This window comes from Rhinatrema bivittatum, chromosome 9, assembly GCF_901001135.1.
Source record: "Rhinatrema bivittatum chromosome 9, aRhiBiv1.1, whole genome shotgun sequence".
Classification (NCBI taxonomy): Eukaryota; Metazoa; Chordata; class Amphibia; order Gymnophiona; family Rhinatrematidae; genus Rhinatrema; species Rhinatrema bivittatum.
In genome coordinates, this window is record NC_042623.1 from 49,769,491 (window position 1) to 49,788,285 (window position 18,795).

Sequence of the window (18,795 nt, forward strand, 5' to 3'; positions counted from 1 at the left end):
GATTAATGATTTATATATCTTGATTTTATTGATTTGTTTCAGGAGGAATGGTGACATTTTTGTTTTTCCATTGTTACACTGTATAGAGTCTGGCGTGATGCGTTTTACAGTTCAGTTTTTGTCTCCACATTTCTATTTATACTTTATGTGGCTTTATTCTGTATTTGGTGAGGGTCTGTCTCTGCTCTGTGTGTGTGACCATGATGAGAGATTCTGCTAGCATATAGTTTTTGTATATGGATCTATAGCAATCGGGTTTGTTTTGTTTCCTCAGTAGATGGTGTATTGGTATTCTAGGACCCAGTGTAATATTTACCCTTGCTTTTTCACAGGTAGGGTTATATTGTTGAGTCCTTGGTGTTATTACTGTTATGTTACGATGGGATTGCAGTATAGATTTTGAGTGTCTTTTTTGCGAGGTTTTGTGTTAGTTCACAATGTGTCTGGCAGTAGAAGGTGTCTGTGCTGCTGTTACTGTGAGGTGACACCAAAATTTGAAAATATCTTTTAGTATGATGAGCTGTAAGGGAAACATCCAAACTCCATTGTTTGGGGGGAATTTCAGTGGATGCACAGAGTTACAGAACTGGAGGTGCAGGATTTATATTGATATTCTGTCCCTTCTTATATATTCCAGACTTCACTCTCATAGCCATATAGAATTAGTTGAATGAGGCTATCAAATAATTTTATAGTGTGAAATTGGCCAGCTTTCTAAAATTACACAGAAGACCCTTTGGACTTTTTTATTAACACTTTTTTTTTTTTTATAACCAATTTTAAAGCAGGATCCATGCTATAGAGGTGGCTGTGATGAAGAAATGTCATTTTGCCCCCCCCCCCCCCCAACAATTCTTCTGTCTAGAAACGCCACTGATTTTCTGTGACCTTAAGCATTAGTACAAGAAGGATTAAGGGGGGGCTGCTGAAGAGGCATAAAATGCATTGGCCCCCGGGTGCCGGAGACTCTTGGTGCACCACTGGGTGCGAGCCATATGGGGCCACAAGTGGTGGCAAAGAAGAGTGGAGATTTGGTGGGCCGCAAGCAGTGCCCAACCTGCTTGTGACCCAGAAAACCACACAGTCGGCGGGCGTGATCGACAATGAGGTAGGAGTTGGGGCCGAGACCGGGGGGGTGGCGGCGCGACTTGGGAGGAGGGGGGGGGCGCAAGGGAGAAGGCTCGCCTAGGGCGCCAAATTCTCTTGCACCGGCCCTGATTCCATGTGTCCTTTTTACTTTTTTTCTGCAGGTTTTTCTGGTTGGCACCCTAGCAGTGTTACGCATCCCGGCCATGCTAGGCCCACGCCCGGGCCTACTCACCCCGGGAGTTCAGCTGCCAGCTCTAGTTCACCTTCACTTGCGGCGGTGGGCAGCTGCCTCTGTCCCTAAGCGCCTGCAGCCACCTCTTCTGCTTCTGTCTCCTGCGCGGTTCCTCCTGGTGCCCGGTGGGCCTCCCTGCGCAGGTTGCGGAGTGACGCCACCGCCCTACTTCCTCTGGGCTCTGGCTTAGGCGCGCGCACAACTTGCGCTCTTTTAAAGGGGCCACGGCGGGAGAGTAGCCCGCAGCCCCTGATGATGACGTCAACCTCTGCATAAAAGGCAGGGCCCAGCCACTTGTTCCCTGCCTTGGCAACAGGTCTCCACGATTGTTCGTGTACTCGTTGCTCATTCCTGGTTCCTGTTCCTGTCATCGTTCCTGTCTCCTGTTTCTGCCATTGTTCCCTTGTCTGCTCCTCGTGTCCTCAGATTGATTCTCCGGTATTGATCCCTGCATCACCTGGACTATGCTTGGACTGATTCTCCGGTATTGACCCCTGCATCGCCTGGACTATGCTTGGACTGATTCTCCGGGATTGACCCCTGCATCGCCTGGACTATGCTTGGACAGATTCTCTGGTATTGACCTCCGCTTCGTCTGGCCTACGTCTGATCCATCTCCTGGCTCTGACCTTAGCTCTGCTCCCAGTACTGTGCCTTCCTGCCACCTGCCCTGATTCCAGCTTGCCTTGGACTCTCCTTGTCTCCTACGGACCTGGCCTCTCAGGCTTTGGCCTATCTTTACCTGGACACCCCCTGTTCTCCTTTGTTCCTGTTGGCGTCTGGGTCTTTGGAACCCTGCCTTGTCTGGACCATCCTCGGCCTTCCAATACCTCTGCTGGTCCCTGGCGTACCCTTGTCTACATCAACTGGGAGTCGTCTCACGGAGGCCCGCCTAAGTCCAGCCGGCCCCGGCACCCCAGGGCTCAACCTAAGGGGAACGTGGGCTGGTATTGGCTAAGCTCCAGTCGGCCTCCATCTCCTAGTCTGCTCCGCCACCCAACGGTGGAGACTCGTAGGGCTTGCCCTGCGGGTAGCGCCAACCCCATCTCGGGCCAAGGGTCCACCATCAGCGCAACAAGCAGTGCATGTAAATATAATATACAAGTTATAAGTGATATTTTTACCTCTGAAGACTGTATTTTGAATGCCTTTTTATGTTAAATTATTATAAATGCATAATTTTATTTGTATGCAGGAAGGGTATGACCCTGGGGGGAGGGGGCAGCAGGCTGTAAGTTTCACCTAGGGCACCTAATAACCTTGCACCGGCCCTGGGTGGGGCCAACACTTACACACAGAAATTGCTATTTTAAAAAACACACATGTACATTTTACAACTTACTTGAGTATTTTACGCCTGCTAATTATCTGGGGTAAGGGATATCAAACGGGCTTATTGTGTAGTGCTGACTGAGTGGGAGGTCTGGGTGGACTGAAGAACCAGGAGGGTCATGAAGACCTGGAGAAGGACTGGGTGAACTGGTGGACTAATTGGTAAACTGGTTAATTTCCTTGATGTTTTAAAACTGGCCAGCTTATGTGAGTAAGTCCTAGTTACTTTCATGTGTAAAATGTACACATGCATATTTTTTAAATGGTAGGAAAAGTGTGCGTGTTCAATGCATGATTCGGCTGTAAACATGCATAAGCGTGTATGTTGCGGGATAAAAATGTGCATATTTTATAATATGTATGTGTATGACATTCAGGGGTTATAAAATACTATGGTAAAACTTTGCACGGCCATATACAAGTGTTTATGCTGCTGTGCATACATGTTTGAAAATTATCCTCCCTGTGTGTGTATCTGTATGTTTGTGTGAGAAAGAGGTTGATTTTGAGTGTCTGTCTGTTGGCAAGTCAAAAGAGGCAAGAATTGTGGGCAAGGAGGAGGTTTTGTGTGTTTGAGTGGAGAGTGCTCCAAGGGATGCTTTCATTTTGCTTTGTCTTTCCTTTTCTTTTTTTTGTTTTATTTATTTAATTTTGAATAAACAAAACAAAATGAACAATTTTCCAGTGGACCCCCCTTATACAGAACTAGCATTCTGTTCATATACATTAGCAAGCAGGATCCAATCCTACAGACTATACATATCACTAAACTGCTACATATAGCCATATCTCTCTCGTACAATCTATTGTCCACATAATTCACTCACACATTGGTCATTACTAATATCTTTTCTAGTATACAAAGTACTAAGCAACGCATGGCAAAGATTAACAAACAACAGAAATAAAAGCAAACACTATAGAAAAAATGTATTTACAAAATTAAACATAAATGAAAATCAAAATACTGTCCTCTTGGTTGCTGGTTTACACTCTGGATCATGGTATAGGGATTGTATATGTGTGTGTGTCTGTGTGTTTGTTGTACTTGTTCAGTTTACAATATACCTCTCTTCTGTTATGTGTTTTAGTTATAACTTATTGAAGGGTGGGGAAACCTATGTTGTGTAAAGCAAAAGAATATCCCATTACCCATCCCCAAGTCCTTTCTGTGCTAGTTTACTCTGTGTAGTTAGTTCTGAAGTGTTAAGGCCTCCTATCTTAGGAGGATTAGAGTGGAGCCCGAAGTTTCAAATTAATAAAAAGTAGGCATGTATTGTGTATAAAGGAATGGTTTCTTCTTGATGTGCAGTGCTGCTGCTAAGGCAATGAGGGCAAGATAAAGCATGCAGAAAGGGGATGAGACTCTTTGGGGAATTTTTCTTTTATTGAATGAATTTATCAATTCATGAACCAAAATAAATATCAGACAAGAAACTTGTAAAATAGGACATTTCCAAATCACACTACACATCAACAATAATTCCAAGTAACAAAACTTATCAGAGGGATGAATATCCAACTCAAGACCACAACTGAATGGGGAGCTAACAAATAGAAAAAAAGAGACCATAAGAAAACAGTGTGGAGAAAATGTGTTTATTTTCATACTTTTGAACAATCTTTAACTCCTGAATAGCAGCCGTAGAGGAAAATACCACCAGAAGATACATTATCTTCCTTTATTTAAAAACCATGCTGGGCAGACTAGGTGCATCACTTGGACCTTTTTCTGTCATCATTTCATACGTTACAATTTTAATATGTTCTTTTATGAGTGTATTGTTTTTTGTAGTGTTTATTCTTTGAAATGGTGACTTTTCCGGGCCTCTTTTGTAATATTAATTGTGTATTAGAACAAACAGGGAACTAGCTGATGTCAATTAGTCTTGTAGACATATTGGTCCTAGAGAAAACAACTGTATTCTTTGCAGGTGGCAATATCTTTTAACAGATAGAAGAATTATTCAAAGAAAAATGCATGTGAGTGGATGGCGCCGGCCGTACATTGCTCCTACCATGTGACAGAGGCTGGCCAATGGCACTGATAGCCCCTGTCACATGGTAAGGGCAAAGGGCCACTGGCGCCATTTTGTTTACTGGCAGCTGATGGCCCGAGAGTGAGAGATCACTCCTGGAAACCCTGCTGGACCACCAGGGACTTTAGGCAAGTTTTTGGGGGGGGGTCAGGAGGGGGGGGGGATTGTAATTAATTCAATCTGAAGGGTTGGGGTGTTTTGGGGTTTTTTTCAGTTCGGGACAACTGAAAAAAAATCGGCCCGAACCACGGGAAATGAAATTTCCCGCGGCGGGCTGATGAAGGCCGAACCAAAAGGTTCGGCCGAATCACATCTCTAGAACATGTAACAATCTGCAAAGAGTCCAGTTTTGTGGCCATTGAGTATGCAATAAAGTTAGGGGTTTTTTGCATATCAATAAGGTCTGACATACTCCAAATGTTTTTTTTTTCTCCTAATCACTATGTATGGTAATAGCGTTACTTACTTTACATAAAAAGCATCCGAAACAGCTGCAACAGAGTGACACACCAGAGATTTCAGTCATATGTTATGCATACATAAAGCGGCATACTTAGTAAGAAGAGGTTATCCAAGAAATCACTGCGGGAGCATCATGCAAGACCTGAACGAGAACGTGAAATAAGACAAGTAAGATCAGTGTGCAAAGCCAACGCCATGCTTTGAGTACAGAAGAAGCAGATTTTTCGTGCAAGCATGCAATTGCATATCTTAGTGATGGAGTCCAGTCTTTCCAAATCAGGGTTGAGGGCACTTTTAAGACTCAAATTCAACATACGAACTGTCTGCATGCTACAATGGGTATGGTTTTGAAAAAGAATTGTAATTTTCTTTGATATATTACCATGTATTTTTGGTGCACATATCTAATGAATATTTGATAAACATACATTACTAAGCTATTATTTTGCTATTGATATTTTTCATTTCTTATACACAGGGGTCGATTCTTGTTTCTCTTAAAGATACCCTCCATATGTTGCCATGAGGAGCAGCACGTACCTTTCGACCTGCTACGCACCGCTGCAGCTGGGGCTTCGTCAGAACGGCATACTGACAGCTATAGGGCTGCCATGCTATGGCTCGCCAGTCACAAGTTCGGTTGTCAGAACAGCTGAGGCAAGGGACAATCCACTGTCCTGAAAAAAAAACCAAATCAAAACAATAAAAACGGCACAAGAACTGCAGTGTTTGAAAATCCCTATTTCTGTCCTGTGACGAAGTCTGCCCGCAGAAAAAAGGAATCAGAGACTCCAGTCTTAAGAAATAAACTACCACTTTTCCTGCTGTTCTGAATGGAACAGCAATATATTCCAAGGTATTCTAGCAGACAAAATCTTAGGGGTGAGGTGAGGTGATCTAATGACCCAACTATTCTTCCATGTGAGAAGCCCAGTTTTGACTCTACGCCTGGCTTGTGCCACTGTGAACAATCATATGGGCCGATACAGTAAAGTCTCCTGTGCGCGTGATTCACTATTCAAATTAGGCCCGGCGGTAAAAACAGGCAAAAGGAGGTGCTAGGGACACTAGCACGTCCCTAGCGCCTCCTTTTGGACCGGAGCGGCGGCTGTCAGCGGGTTTGACAGCCGACGCTCAATTTTGCCGGCGTCGGTTCTCGAGCCCACTGACAGCCACGGGCTCGGAAACCGGACGCCGGCAAAATTGAGCGTCCGGTTTTCGACCCGACAGCTGCGGGCTGACTTCAAATTTTTTTTTTTTTTACTTTTGGAAACTTTCGGGACCTCCGACTTAATATCGCCATGATATTAAGTCAAAGGGTGCTCAGAAAAGCAGTTTTTACTGCTTTTCTGTGCACTTTCCCGGTGCCCGAAGAAATTAGCGCCTACCTTTGGGTAGGCGCTAATTTCTGAAAGCAAAATGTGCGGCTTAGCTGCACATTTTGTTTTCTGAATCGCGCAGGAATACCTAATAGGGCCATCAACATGCATTTGCATGTTGCGGGCGCTATTAGGTTCGGGGGGTTGGATGCACGTTTTCGGCCCCTTACTGAATAAGGGGTGACGCTAGCGCGTCGAAAACACGCGTCCAATAGAGGGTTAACAGTGCGTTCCGTCGGAGCGCACTGTACTTTAATCGGCCCGTTTATTAGGTTTGGGAGGTGAGGTGAGGGGACTGAGAGAAAGCCAATGCATAACAATGCCTGCTGGTGGAGAGTAAGCATTTGAATGTACCTCCCTAGGGATTCAAAGTTTATGGTACTTAAGATCTAGGGCTTCCTGTGGCAGGTTCAAGAGCTTTGCTGCGGTCTCTACACAGGGACGAATCACCTGGCGAACACTTCCCAACCCCATATTCCATTTTCTGAACCTAGTCTGCTGTATGCACTTTATAACTGAGGAAAACTAGTAACTGGAATTCAGTATCTAACTTCGCTGATGCTACGTTTCAGGATGCATGTTGGCACAGTCCAATATTTTGTACCCATTCGTGCAAAAAATGTAGAACTTTCAGCTGTTTGTGCTGTTTTCATGCTTTGCACCTATTTGTGTGATGACTGCACAGGGTTCGGATGGGGATCAGTGCAGCAGTACTGCCAAGTTACGAAGGTAAAAAGAGGCAACGATGCTGCCTAGGAGTTTTGCTGTTCTGTTGCTGTTCCATATGGTCTGTTAAACCTGGTCTTTCGTTTTAATAAAAATTTTACAAATTAAAAAAAAAACAAACAAAAAAAAAACACAGAAATCTCATCAGAAATTAAATAACAATCAGACTGAAGACATCTTTGCAGTGGTCTCGTTTTTCTGACTGCCCAACGAATCAGCTAAAAAAAATTGTTTTGTGCAGTTCAGGAGTGTGTGGGGTTTCTTTTGTCTGTGGAAGGAGTTATGGATTTAGGACTGACCTTTCTCATCTCCAGTATCACAGGTCTTTGGCTCTGCCTGCGCCGTGGACATGAGGTGCTCAGTGGACAACGGCTGCAGGCCACACGATTCCTCTGGCTGAATTATCAAACCACAGTCCTGCAGGAAATCAAATGGATTTTATTAGGATTATTAATGGAGCACTACCAGATGTACACAGCTGCTGGAAGGTAATGTTCAAAGGAACACCTTTGGGTTAAGCAATGTTTACACCTGCAGAAATGGGCTTATACTATACTGCCCACCTGAGATACGGTGTACCTGGTGAACTTCCTCACATAGGACCTGCGATGAGGCATTCCCGGGAATGGAGCCGGGGAAGAGTTGGGACTTGGGCGAGTACCTTTAGATGGTAACTTTCAAAGCGCGTGTTTGTCGGCCCATGCCAGGGATTCATCCATTTTATAACAAACGCACTTATATGTGCCTATGTTATAAAACAGCCTGATCACCTGCACAACATGTGCACAATTTTATGTGGGTGATGCCTGCGTGCGCAAGGGCCGCTTCTACCAAAGACACGTGCGCCGTCATTACCAGTTTTCCCAGTTCGCCCAGTTAAGAGATAGGACTTCCAAACCCCCCTAGTTTAATAATCTTTCTTCCCCCTGTCAACCCTGACCTTCAAAACCCTGCTGATCTGCCTAGATTTTTTTGTTTTATAACTTACACTTCATCCATAGCAGAAGTAGAGTTACACGGTAGGGGACTCCGGTGCGTGCCGGTACACACAAGTATTTGTGCGCTCATCTCTTGACCGGGCCCATTCCCCGCCCCTTTATGGAAACCTTTCATTCGTGCACACAGCGGCTTTTAAAATCCACTTGGTGCGCACCAACCCAACATATCTGTGTATCCTCTGATTGCTGTGCGCATTGAGCTTTTAATATTCACCCACTCGATTCTCAAAAGTGCGCGCGTAAATGTTCCAAGACTCTTTCTGGGCACATTGCAGTAGGTGTGAGCGAGCGGGGGTTAAGTTTTACAGTGGCCTCCTGCACGGGCGTCTGCTTTGAGAACTGGTGCAACTTGCGTGTTTTCCTGCCTGACCCGGATGTGCTGTTGAAAATGACACCCATTATCTAATAAAGACAGACATGCAAGCAACACAGACAAAATCCTACGCGGGGTGTTCCTTTGAGTTAAACGTCGTACAGCTGCAAGGAGTGATGTCTCTTGAGAGAGCTTATGCCGGAAGAAGGACAAAGTGCTAAGAATTCAAAATGTGCACTGCAGGGAGGACCAAAAAATGTTTAGAGCTGGGGCAAAACAATTAAATCTTCATTTAGCATATGCTTGACATGCGACTGAGTGTCACTAGGAATCAGCAGACCATGGCAATTATGTACTGTAATATTTGATCAAAAACTGGAAATCCATGAGCTCGTTGCCGCACAGCAGGTATTTAGTAAAATGAATGTGATGCTATATTGCATTAGTTCTCAGAATATTGGCAGGCTCTGTTGACATGTGGCAAATCCCTGGGACTTTGCAGATTGCTAATACTCTTGACAGTTAACCCCATGTGTTTCTAAAGCAACTCAAACGCATCCCTATTAACAGTTTAACAACACAATAACAACGCCTTAATAACTCATGAAAAGCTCCTTAGCAAATTCCCTTATAAACTCGATAATAACTGGCTACAATAACAGTGCCTGGAAAACCTATTAGTAATGAATTTGTGACTCAGTGTTAACTCCTTGAGGACTCATTTGCAGCTCAAACAAATGCAGCAGACTTCCACCTCATTAGCAACTCAGCCTCAATCTGCTGGAGCCATTTGTAATGGCAGCGCAGCAGGGCAGGAGCATCTGGGGATCCCTCCTGCCCCATGAAGGTTCTTCAATAGGAGAAGAGGAACTGGGGAGGGGAGATTGGGGCTGGAGAGCCCAGGAGAATGTTTTTTCTTCTCCGATGGGGCCGATATATATATATATATATATATATTTTTTTTTTTTTTTTAAAGAAAAATGACCAAACTTGCATCCGTTTTTTTTTAATTGAACTGAAATGAAATGGGACATTTTATTAATTGATTGCCTGTTAAGGACCACATCCCTGGTCCTTACAGGCAATCAAATAATCTGATTTGCACATGTAATATCAGCCCAGGCAGTTCCATGCTAATCTAGCATCTGCCTGCTGATTGGTTATCTAAACGCTGGAGAATTAATCCATCCAGTGCTGGGATACTCAGGCTGGTGCAGCGCGCTGAGCGCAGAGATTGTGTGTAATAGTCTCGCACTCGCATGATAAATGGACCCCTTAGTGTCCCTCTGAAGGGTAGTCGGCGCATTCTTTGCAAATAGGCCCAGAAAAATAAAACCATTTTGCCATGAGAAACAGAGAATATGTAGAATGTATTTATTTATTTGCTTTCCAGTTTCCTCTTGCTCCTTTGGGCTTCCAGTATAATCACAGCCAACCACTGCTGGGCTACATGGCCATGACCTTTCAGTTGCCCAGATCTCCCCCTCCCCGAATCCATTTGATGTCCCCCTCCCGGCTTAGCCCTCAGCGCCCCTGAAACCCAGTATGGATGGACCCTGAGTATGGCCACTAATGGTTGCTGTTGAGCAATGGTTGAGGTGTCCCCTCCTCCCCCGGGGGGCTGTAAAGGCAGCATCTCCAGCGCTGGCTGGCCCAGGCTCAGAAACTGAACGTTTGTTCTTCCCGAGTCCAAAAGCTGGCCACAGATGGATTTATTAATTGTAAATAAGAGCTATGTCATCCCTATAATTTATTTATACTTCTGCATTTCGATATGTAGGGAAGACAACTAGGACAAACTTCAGTGACAAATAAGGCGCCAAACTAAAGGATTCAGAGATTCAACTTGTACTGGACTAGGGAAAAATACAGATAGTTAGAGGAAAGCAAAACATACTGAATTTCCCACCACGGAAACCGTTCTACCAGAAGGAAGACATCCATTCTGTTCTCTTTCTAGATATCCAATTAAAAATACAACTCAGTATCAAAGAAGACAAAATGATTTACAATATTATCTAAATGAATATTGGATTTTAATGTTAAAAAGTATACAAAATAAGGCCTGAGTTTGAAATCAATGATACAATGTACTACTCACTTTAGTAGTAAAATATAAAAATCAACTTTTAACTTTGTGAAAGGTAAGTAAATTAATAATAATAAAAAAAAAAGCTTACAGCAAAAAGTTAAATAGTGGATCTTGAAATAAATATCTGAAATTATTTTTTAAATAAATAAAACATTTCCTGAAATTAAAATGATGGCCATAGCAAGAAATTCTATAAAGATGAAACTGCTTTACGTATCCACCAGTTGCTTAAGAATATTAATTTATGTTTTCCAGTTGACTTAAACTGCACCCAACTTCAATTTCTCTCGTATGAAACTGGAACAGAAAAGGAGGAGCTTTCCAACCAGCAGCCTTCTGACCATGCATAACCAGGGTTAAAAAGGTGGAGGACCTATGAAGGAAGTCATGCCCAGTGCCCCACCACATCTCATGACCACCCCCCTCCAACGAGAAAGTAAGGACTGAGAAAAATGCCCTTGGGGACTCTTTTGGATCTGTGCCAGTCTGCAAAGTAGCTGAAAAATAGTTGAGCTTCCTTAATGTTTTTTTTAACATTTCATATGAAATACCTCTAAAGAGCGAGTGCATTAATCATTGCTTGAATGTTTTGAACTATCAGCCTATTAGATGCACATATCCTTCCTTTCTGCTCTTAAACAGAGTGCATTACAACAGTAATTATCAACAGTTCATGTTATTTTCGATCACAGTCTACTTAATTAAATATATACATATATATATTGTAATCTAATTATATTCTATATCAGTATTCATAGATAGAAAATTGGATAGACCTATACAGATATATAAAACCTTTAGGGGTAGATTTTCAAACCAGCGCGCGGGGTACATGTGTGCGCACTACCCGGCGCGCGCTCACGTACGCCCGATTTTATAACTTGCACGCACAGGCACGTGAAAGTTATAAATTCAGGGGTCGGCGCACGCAAGGGGGTGCACAACTGGGGCTGAAGTAAGTTGCGTGTGCCGGCCAACTGCCGGCACGTGATCCCCAGCACAGCAGCAAATGGCCGCTGTGCCGAGAGCCTCTGACCCCGCCCCGCCCCTTTAGTAAAGCCCCGGGACTTTGACGTGTCCCGGAGCTTTACGGGTGTCGCCGGGCCTTTATAAAATAGGTCCAGTGCGCGTAACTCCTCTGGATTTACGCTCGTAGGGCTTTTAAAATCCGGCCCTTAATGAACAACCAAATAATTGTATTCCTACTGTGTTATCTCATGTTTCTGGTTGGATAGAAGCCTTCTTTTCAGATTTCTGCCAATGTAGGCAGAAGGAATACCAGAGTACGTCACTTTCAACAAGAGCCGAACTTCTGTAATCAAAGACATCCCTAACCACCCCCAGGTGGCTCGGCTCTGAAAGGAGCTCAGGAGCCACGCTTAGTAGGACTTCAAGGTGTACCATATTTAAGAAACCTGCATACTGCAAAACTGGAGATCTTTACATTAATTTTGCTTTTGTTATAGTCTTTACGAGAAAAGCAGTCCCTAGCCACCGCCACCAAAAACAAAATTAAGGAAGACCAACAAAGTAGTTGAGAGATAACCCCTGCTGAAGGCTCACACGTACATACAGATTATAGATTGTGAGATGATGTAAGGCTCTTCCTCAGAAAACATCAGGCTGATTCGCTAAAGTTCAGTATTGCATTAACACACATTATTTACCACAGCTGCCATTATTTCTAATGGGGCCTTTTCATTAATAATGTGCATTAACGTGACAGCGTACTTTATTTATTTTTCTTAATACACTTAATTCTATCACAAATTCAGTGGTTTACAGTTCAAATAAATCACTAAAACAAAAATATAAGCAACAATACAATATAAATAGTATATATACTATACAATTTTCAATAATAGCAAATTTAACTATAAAGGCAATAATCCTATAAAACAATAGTAAAGCAGAACAATTAGTCTAAAAATAATATAATATAATATAAAAATAAGCAATAAACAGTACAGCTCCTATATATCAATTAGAGCCTGTTAAATGCCTGTTTAAATAGCCAGGTTTTGACTCTCTTCCTAAACTTCATAGAATCAGATTTTATACACATAGGGCCAGATTTTTGTATCTACACCCGATTTTATAACATGCGCGTGCAGCCATGCACATGTTATAAAATCCGGGGTCAGCGCGCGCAAGGGGGTGCACACTTGTGCACCTTGTGCACCCTGATTGCTTTCCCAGTTCCCTCCGAGGCCGCTCTGAAATCGGAGCGGTCTCGAGGGAACTTTCCTTCCGCCCCCCCCTTACCTTCCCCTCCCTTCCCCTATCTAACCTGCCCCCCAGCCCTACCTAAATCCCCCCCCTACCTTTATTATTTAAGTTGCACCTGCCTCTGGACAGGCGTAGGTTGCAAGCATCGGCTGAGTGTCGGTACGCAATCCCACGGCCTAGCAAGCCTTCGGAGGCCTCTGGCCCCGCCCCCGCCCTGCCCCGGACCGCCCCTGCCCCACCCCTTTTTTCAAGCCCCGGGACATACTCGCGTCCCGGGGCTTGCGTGCGTCGCCGAGCCTACGCAAAATAGGCTCGGCGTGCGCAGGAGGGGTTTAAAAGGATTACGCACGTAACCCTTTTAAATCCTGCCCCATAGCTAAAGGAAAAGTACTTCACAGCAGCCGAGCTTGATGTGGAAAAAAAAGTTGCACTTTGTAATCTCAAGCCTCACCTTGGAAAGGGAAGGAATCCTGAGCAAGTCCTGCTCACAAGAACAAAGTAATTTTGAGAGAAAATATGGAAACAACAAACCTTTTTTTTTTTCTGGTGACCCAATGTCAATTAGTTTGTTAGCATGTGCTTTCACTTTTAAAACAACATGAAAAAAAAATTTAATAAAGAGAGAATTAAAAAAAAATAAAACATGAAAACATTAACGATATTTGTTATATTTTTTTGTGTCATTTTTTGTGTCATTTCCCATCCAAAACATAAATGACTTCAGTGCCAGGAAAAATAGTGGAAACTATTCTCAAGATCAAAATCGTAGAGCATATAGAAAGACATGATTTAATGAAACACAGTCAACATGGATTTACCCAAGGGAAGTCTTGCCTAACAAATCTGCTTCATTTTTTAGAAGGGGTTAATAAACATGTGGATAAAGGTGATCCGGTAGATGTAGTGCATTTGGATTTTCAGAAGGCGTTTGACAAAGTCCCTCATGAGAGGCTTCTAAGAAAACTAGAAAGTCATGGGATAGGAGGCAATGTCCTTTCATGGATTACAAACTGGTTAAAAGATAGGAAACAGAGAGTAGGATTAAATGGTCAATTTTCTCAGTGGAAAAGGGTAAACAGTGGAGTGCCTCAGGGATCTGTACTTGGACCGGTGCTTTTCAGTATATATATAAATGATATGGAAAGGAATATGACGAGTGAGGTTATCAAATTTGCAGATGATACAAAATTATTGAGTAGTTAAATCACAGGCAGACTGTGATACATTACAGGAGGACCTTGCAAGACTGGAAGATTGGGCATCCAAATGGCAGATGAAATTTAATGTGGACAAGTGCAAGGTGTTGCATATAGGGAAAAATAACTCTTGCTGTAATTACATGATGTTAGGTTCCATATTAGGAGCTACCACCCAGGAAAAAACTGTAGGCATCATAGTGGATAATACTTTAAAATCGTTGGCTCAGTGTGCTGCAGCAGTCAAAAAAGCAAACAGAATGTTAGGAATTTTTAGAAAGGGAATGGTTAATAAAACGGAAAATGTCATAATGCCGCTATATCGCTCCATGGTGGACCGCACCTTGAATACTATGTACAATTCTGGTCGCCGCATCTCAAAAAAGATATAGTTGCGATGGAGAAGGTACAGAGAAGGGCAACCAAAATGATAAAGGGGATGGAACAGCTTCCCTATGAGGAAAGGCTGAAGAGGTTAGGGCTGTTCAGCTTGAAGAAGAGAAGGCTGAGGGGGGATATGATAGAGGTCTTTAAGATCATGAGAGGTCTTGAATGAGTAGATGTGAATCGGTTATTTACATTTTCGAATAATAGAAGGATTAGAGGGCATTCCATGAAGTTAGCAAATAGCACATTTAAGACTAATCGGAGAAAGTTCTTTTTTACTCAATGCACAATTAAACTCTGGAATTTGTTGCCAGAGGATGTGGTTAGTGCAGTTAGTATAGCGGTGTTTAAAAAAGGATTGGATAAGTTCTTGGAGGAGAAGTCCATTACCTGGCTATTAAGTTCACTTAGGGGCGGATTTTAAAAGGGCCACGCGCGTAAATCCTTCAGGATTTACGCGCGCAGGGCCCTCGCGCACCGGCGCACCTATTTTGCATAGGTCGCCGGCACGCGTAAAGCCCCGGGACGCGCATAAGTCCCGGGGCTTTTGAAAAGGGGCGGGAGAGGGCGTGGCGCCGGCCTGGGGCGTGGTCGAGGCCTCTGGACCACGCCTCGACCACGCCCCTGGGACCGGAGGACGGAGCGGGGCTGCCGGCGACACGCGCAAAGTTACGCCTGCTTTCAGCAGGCGTAACTTTGCCGACAAAGGTAAGGGGGGGTTTAGATAGGGCCGGGGGGGTGGGTTAGATAGGGGAAGGGAGGGGAAGGTGGGGGGAGGGCGAAAGAAAGTTCCCTCCGAGGCCGCTCCGTAATCGGAGCGGCCTCGGAGGGAACAGGCAGCGCGCACTGGGCTCAGCGCGCGCAGGTTGCACAAATGTGCACCCCCTTGCGCGCGCCGACCCTGGATTTTATAAGATACGCACGGCTATGCGCGTATCTTATAAAATCCAGCGTACTTTTGTTCACGCCTGCTGCGTGAACAAAAGTACGTGCTCGTGCAAGGTTTTAAAATCTGCCCCTTAGAGAATAGCCACTGCCATTAGCAATGGTAACATGGAATAGACTGTTTTTGGGTACTTGCCAGGTTCTTATGGTCTGGATTGGCCAATGCTGGGCTTGATGGACCCTTGGTCTGACCCAGTATGGCATTTTCTTATGTTCTTATGTGTAGCTGGGTTCAAAAAAGGTTTGGATAAGTTCTTGATGGAGAAGTCCATTAATGGCTATTAATCAAGTTTACTTAGGGCATAGCCACTGCTATTAAATGCATCAGTAGCATGGGATCTTCTTAGTGTTTGGGTAATTGCCAGGTTCTTGTGTCCTGGTTTGGCCTCTGTTGGAAACAGGATGCTGGGCTTGATGGACCCTTGGTCTGACCCAGCATGGCAATTTCTTGTGTTCTTGTGTATTCATTTTAATGCACACTATTGAGAAAACAGCCCATGCTATAAAAACTATTGTGCATTGTAATGAAAATAGCATGCAGTGAAATCAAAACAAACAAAATGAAATTATATATTTTTCAAAGCAAAATGAAAAAGATAACAAAATAAACGGAAAACGAAATGAATAACAAAGCAAAATGTTTTTTCCATGCATTTATTGGTGCATGAGTGTGATGCATTAGTGCTGGGGTTTTTCGTGACATTGTTGTCATTTGAAGCCTGATGCAAAACTGACAGAAGAAGTACTAGACATGGCGGATAACAGACATGTCTTAAAAAAGCATAGGGCCAGTTTTATCAATGCACAGTTACACTGGATCTTTTATTTCTTCCATCATTCAAGGGATTATTTCACAATGCTGTACGTAAGTATATGTATATGTATGTTGAAAATTATATAATTTCACCATCCTGCTCCCTTCTTTCATTGCATTTCATTTTCCACCAAACATCTTTTTTTAGCAGATTTAATAGAGGTCATTTCTGGTATGTGTCTCTCTGCCTTTTGAAGTGGAAGGGAGTCTTTTATCTTCTTTTTTGTGGAAAGTTTGTATCATGCTCTTCCCATTGAAAAATACATTTTTCAAGTGGTGTGCTGGAGCATGGGAGAACCCCTGCTGCCTCTGTGTATGTGGAAATCCTGTAATCTGTCCACATAAAAATGCCCCAGAAATGTTCTGTGTCCCAGAGACTCCAATACAGGTGAGCTGTCGTTTTTCTAATTAACGTGCTCGCCCTGCTCATTCTATGCAAGGGGAGCACTGGAAAGACTGTGGAAGAAAAATGCCCACACCAAACGTTTGCACTGCATGCTCTCTGCCTTCACGTAATACCATTGGGATCGTTCTGTCTGTGGACGTTTCCTCGCTCAGCCACATTATTGCGAAATGCTCTGCAAATGGCTACCCTCTGGGACTTGGTATTGAATGCAGCACATTGTCTCACTCTCCAAAATCATGGAGGAATGAGAATCAGCTGGGTTGCGCAGACCCACGCAATTGTCGACGCGGAGATTTTGGAGTAACCCTTTTAAGCCTGTATGCTCACAGAGGGAGGACAGAAGCGCCACTTTCTTCAAGCACAGAACCCATTGTGGACATCGGCGGGTCGCTTGGCACCAAACGCGGCCCACTTTGTTGCTATGCAGCTAGGCTAGGCAAATAAAGCACAAAAAAGAATTGATGCTAAGATCTTCTAGTGTCCAACTGCGATGTCCGCTTGGAGCCTCAGGGTCTGGATGCACCGTGCAGATATTTGGCAGGGCTGCTCAAGCTAACACCGGCATCAGAAAGCTTTGGGCTTGCAGGATAACAATTTGCACAAGGCTTCGCAGGGCAGCCCGAAATTCCAGAACGGCCTGCGACTGCTGGCAACAAAGTGCAACAAGGCAACTTAACAGGGATTTTCTTGTTCATACTTGTGCACAGGGGATATGTTTAAACAGACAGTTTCCTTTGATTTTGATTGGATTCCCAAAGGTGATACCATCCAGTGTTTCCCCCCTCCCTCCCCGGTGCAGGCAGCCTTCGTCAGATGCTCGCAACTGATGGTCAGCCTGAGCGTGCTCCTTTCATGACAAATGCTTGGGCAAAACTTTTTTGTCCAGAAATGTGCTAAATAAATTAAATGCAATCGCAGAGTTTTATCTACGAGGTTCCATATCAAAAGCATAAAGATTACAAACTGCTATTTAAGTAACTGCAGGCAGAAGGAATACCAGAGCACGTCACTTGCATCAAGAGACGAACTTCTGTAATCAAAGACATCCCTACCCAACCCCAAGTGGCTCAGCTCTGAAAGGAGCTCAGGAGCCATGCTTATTATGACTTCAAGGTGTACCATGCATTATGGGCTTTCTTAACAGCTTGCAGATTTGTCAAGGCCCCCTATATGCATGCTGGTGCCATGACATTTCTGACGCCAAGCTCAGAGATGAAAAGCCTCCTGATTTGAGCAAATTTACGCACTGTCAGCACTCCAAAGATGAGAAGCAAATAAGTCAAATTAAATGATAATACTTCTTCTATCATATTTATTCCCATTAAACGTGAAGCCTCATGTTTTAAAGTCAGACTAGAAAAAAAGTTGACTCTAGAAATGTCCAAGCTAAATTCATAGGAAAACAAACTCCAAGCCCCATCTACAGCAGACATTCATGGGCTCTGGGTGCTTGCAGGATTTTATTGATGATTTTTGCTTTCACGAGATTTGAAGGTCCTTCCTTAAGCAGAAACAGCTAATATAATCTTCTAATTAATCTTACCTTGCCAAACTTTCTAACCATCTCTGTTCACCTGTGTGATACTGCTTACGAGAAGGAGAAAAAACAATGATGAAATAGATTTTGAATTAACACTAAAATGCTGATTCTCAGAAAATCATAATTTAAGAAATGCTGGAATGATGAGAAAAAAAACAAACTGGAATGAAGCAAGAGCTTCGAAGTTAGGAGCAACCCAAAAAGAGAGGACAGTTAGCCCATCAGGAAGACAGAGAGCCTCGCAAACAGAAGCCTAGATGTAACGCCTTAAGGAAGAAAGAAAGCAGAGTTGCTTACCTGTAACAGTTGTTCTCTGAGGTTGTCAGTCCTCACACATGGGTGACATCATCAGATGGAGCCTAGCACGGAAAACTTATGTCAAAGTTTCTAGAACTTTGACTGAGCTTCTCTGAGCATGATCAGGCATGCATTATACCATACAGCCATGCAGGGTCCCTTCAGTCTTGTAACATAGAATTAAAGAATAAAACCTATGTAGTGGAGTCCCAACTTCACAGGGAGGCAAATAGGTCTCATTAGGACTGACATCCTGCTATCCTCGGAGAACACCTGTTACAGGTAAGCAACTCTGCTTTCTCTGAGGACAAGCAGGATG

General features: G+C 43.6%; 1 protein-coding gene across 3 annotated transcripts in view; it reads right to left on the bottom strand.

Moving 5' to 3' along the window:
• The window catches only part of CPED1 (cadherin like and PC-esterase domain containing 1), a 261,549-nt gene that overhangs the window by 32,812 nt on the left and 209,942 nt on the right, over positions 1-18,795 (bottom strand). For all 3 annotated transcript variants that reach the window (XM_029617076.1, XM_029617075.1, XM_029617077.1), the window contains 2 exons: positions 7,559-7,676; positions 5,695-5,831 (listed from right to left, as the gene is read on the bottom strand). In XM_029617076.1, the coding sequence (XP_029472936.1) occupies positions 5,695-5,831; positions 7,559-7,676 (255 nt within the window). The remainder of the gene's footprint in view (positions 1-5,694; positions 5,832-7,558; positions 7,677-18,795) is intronic.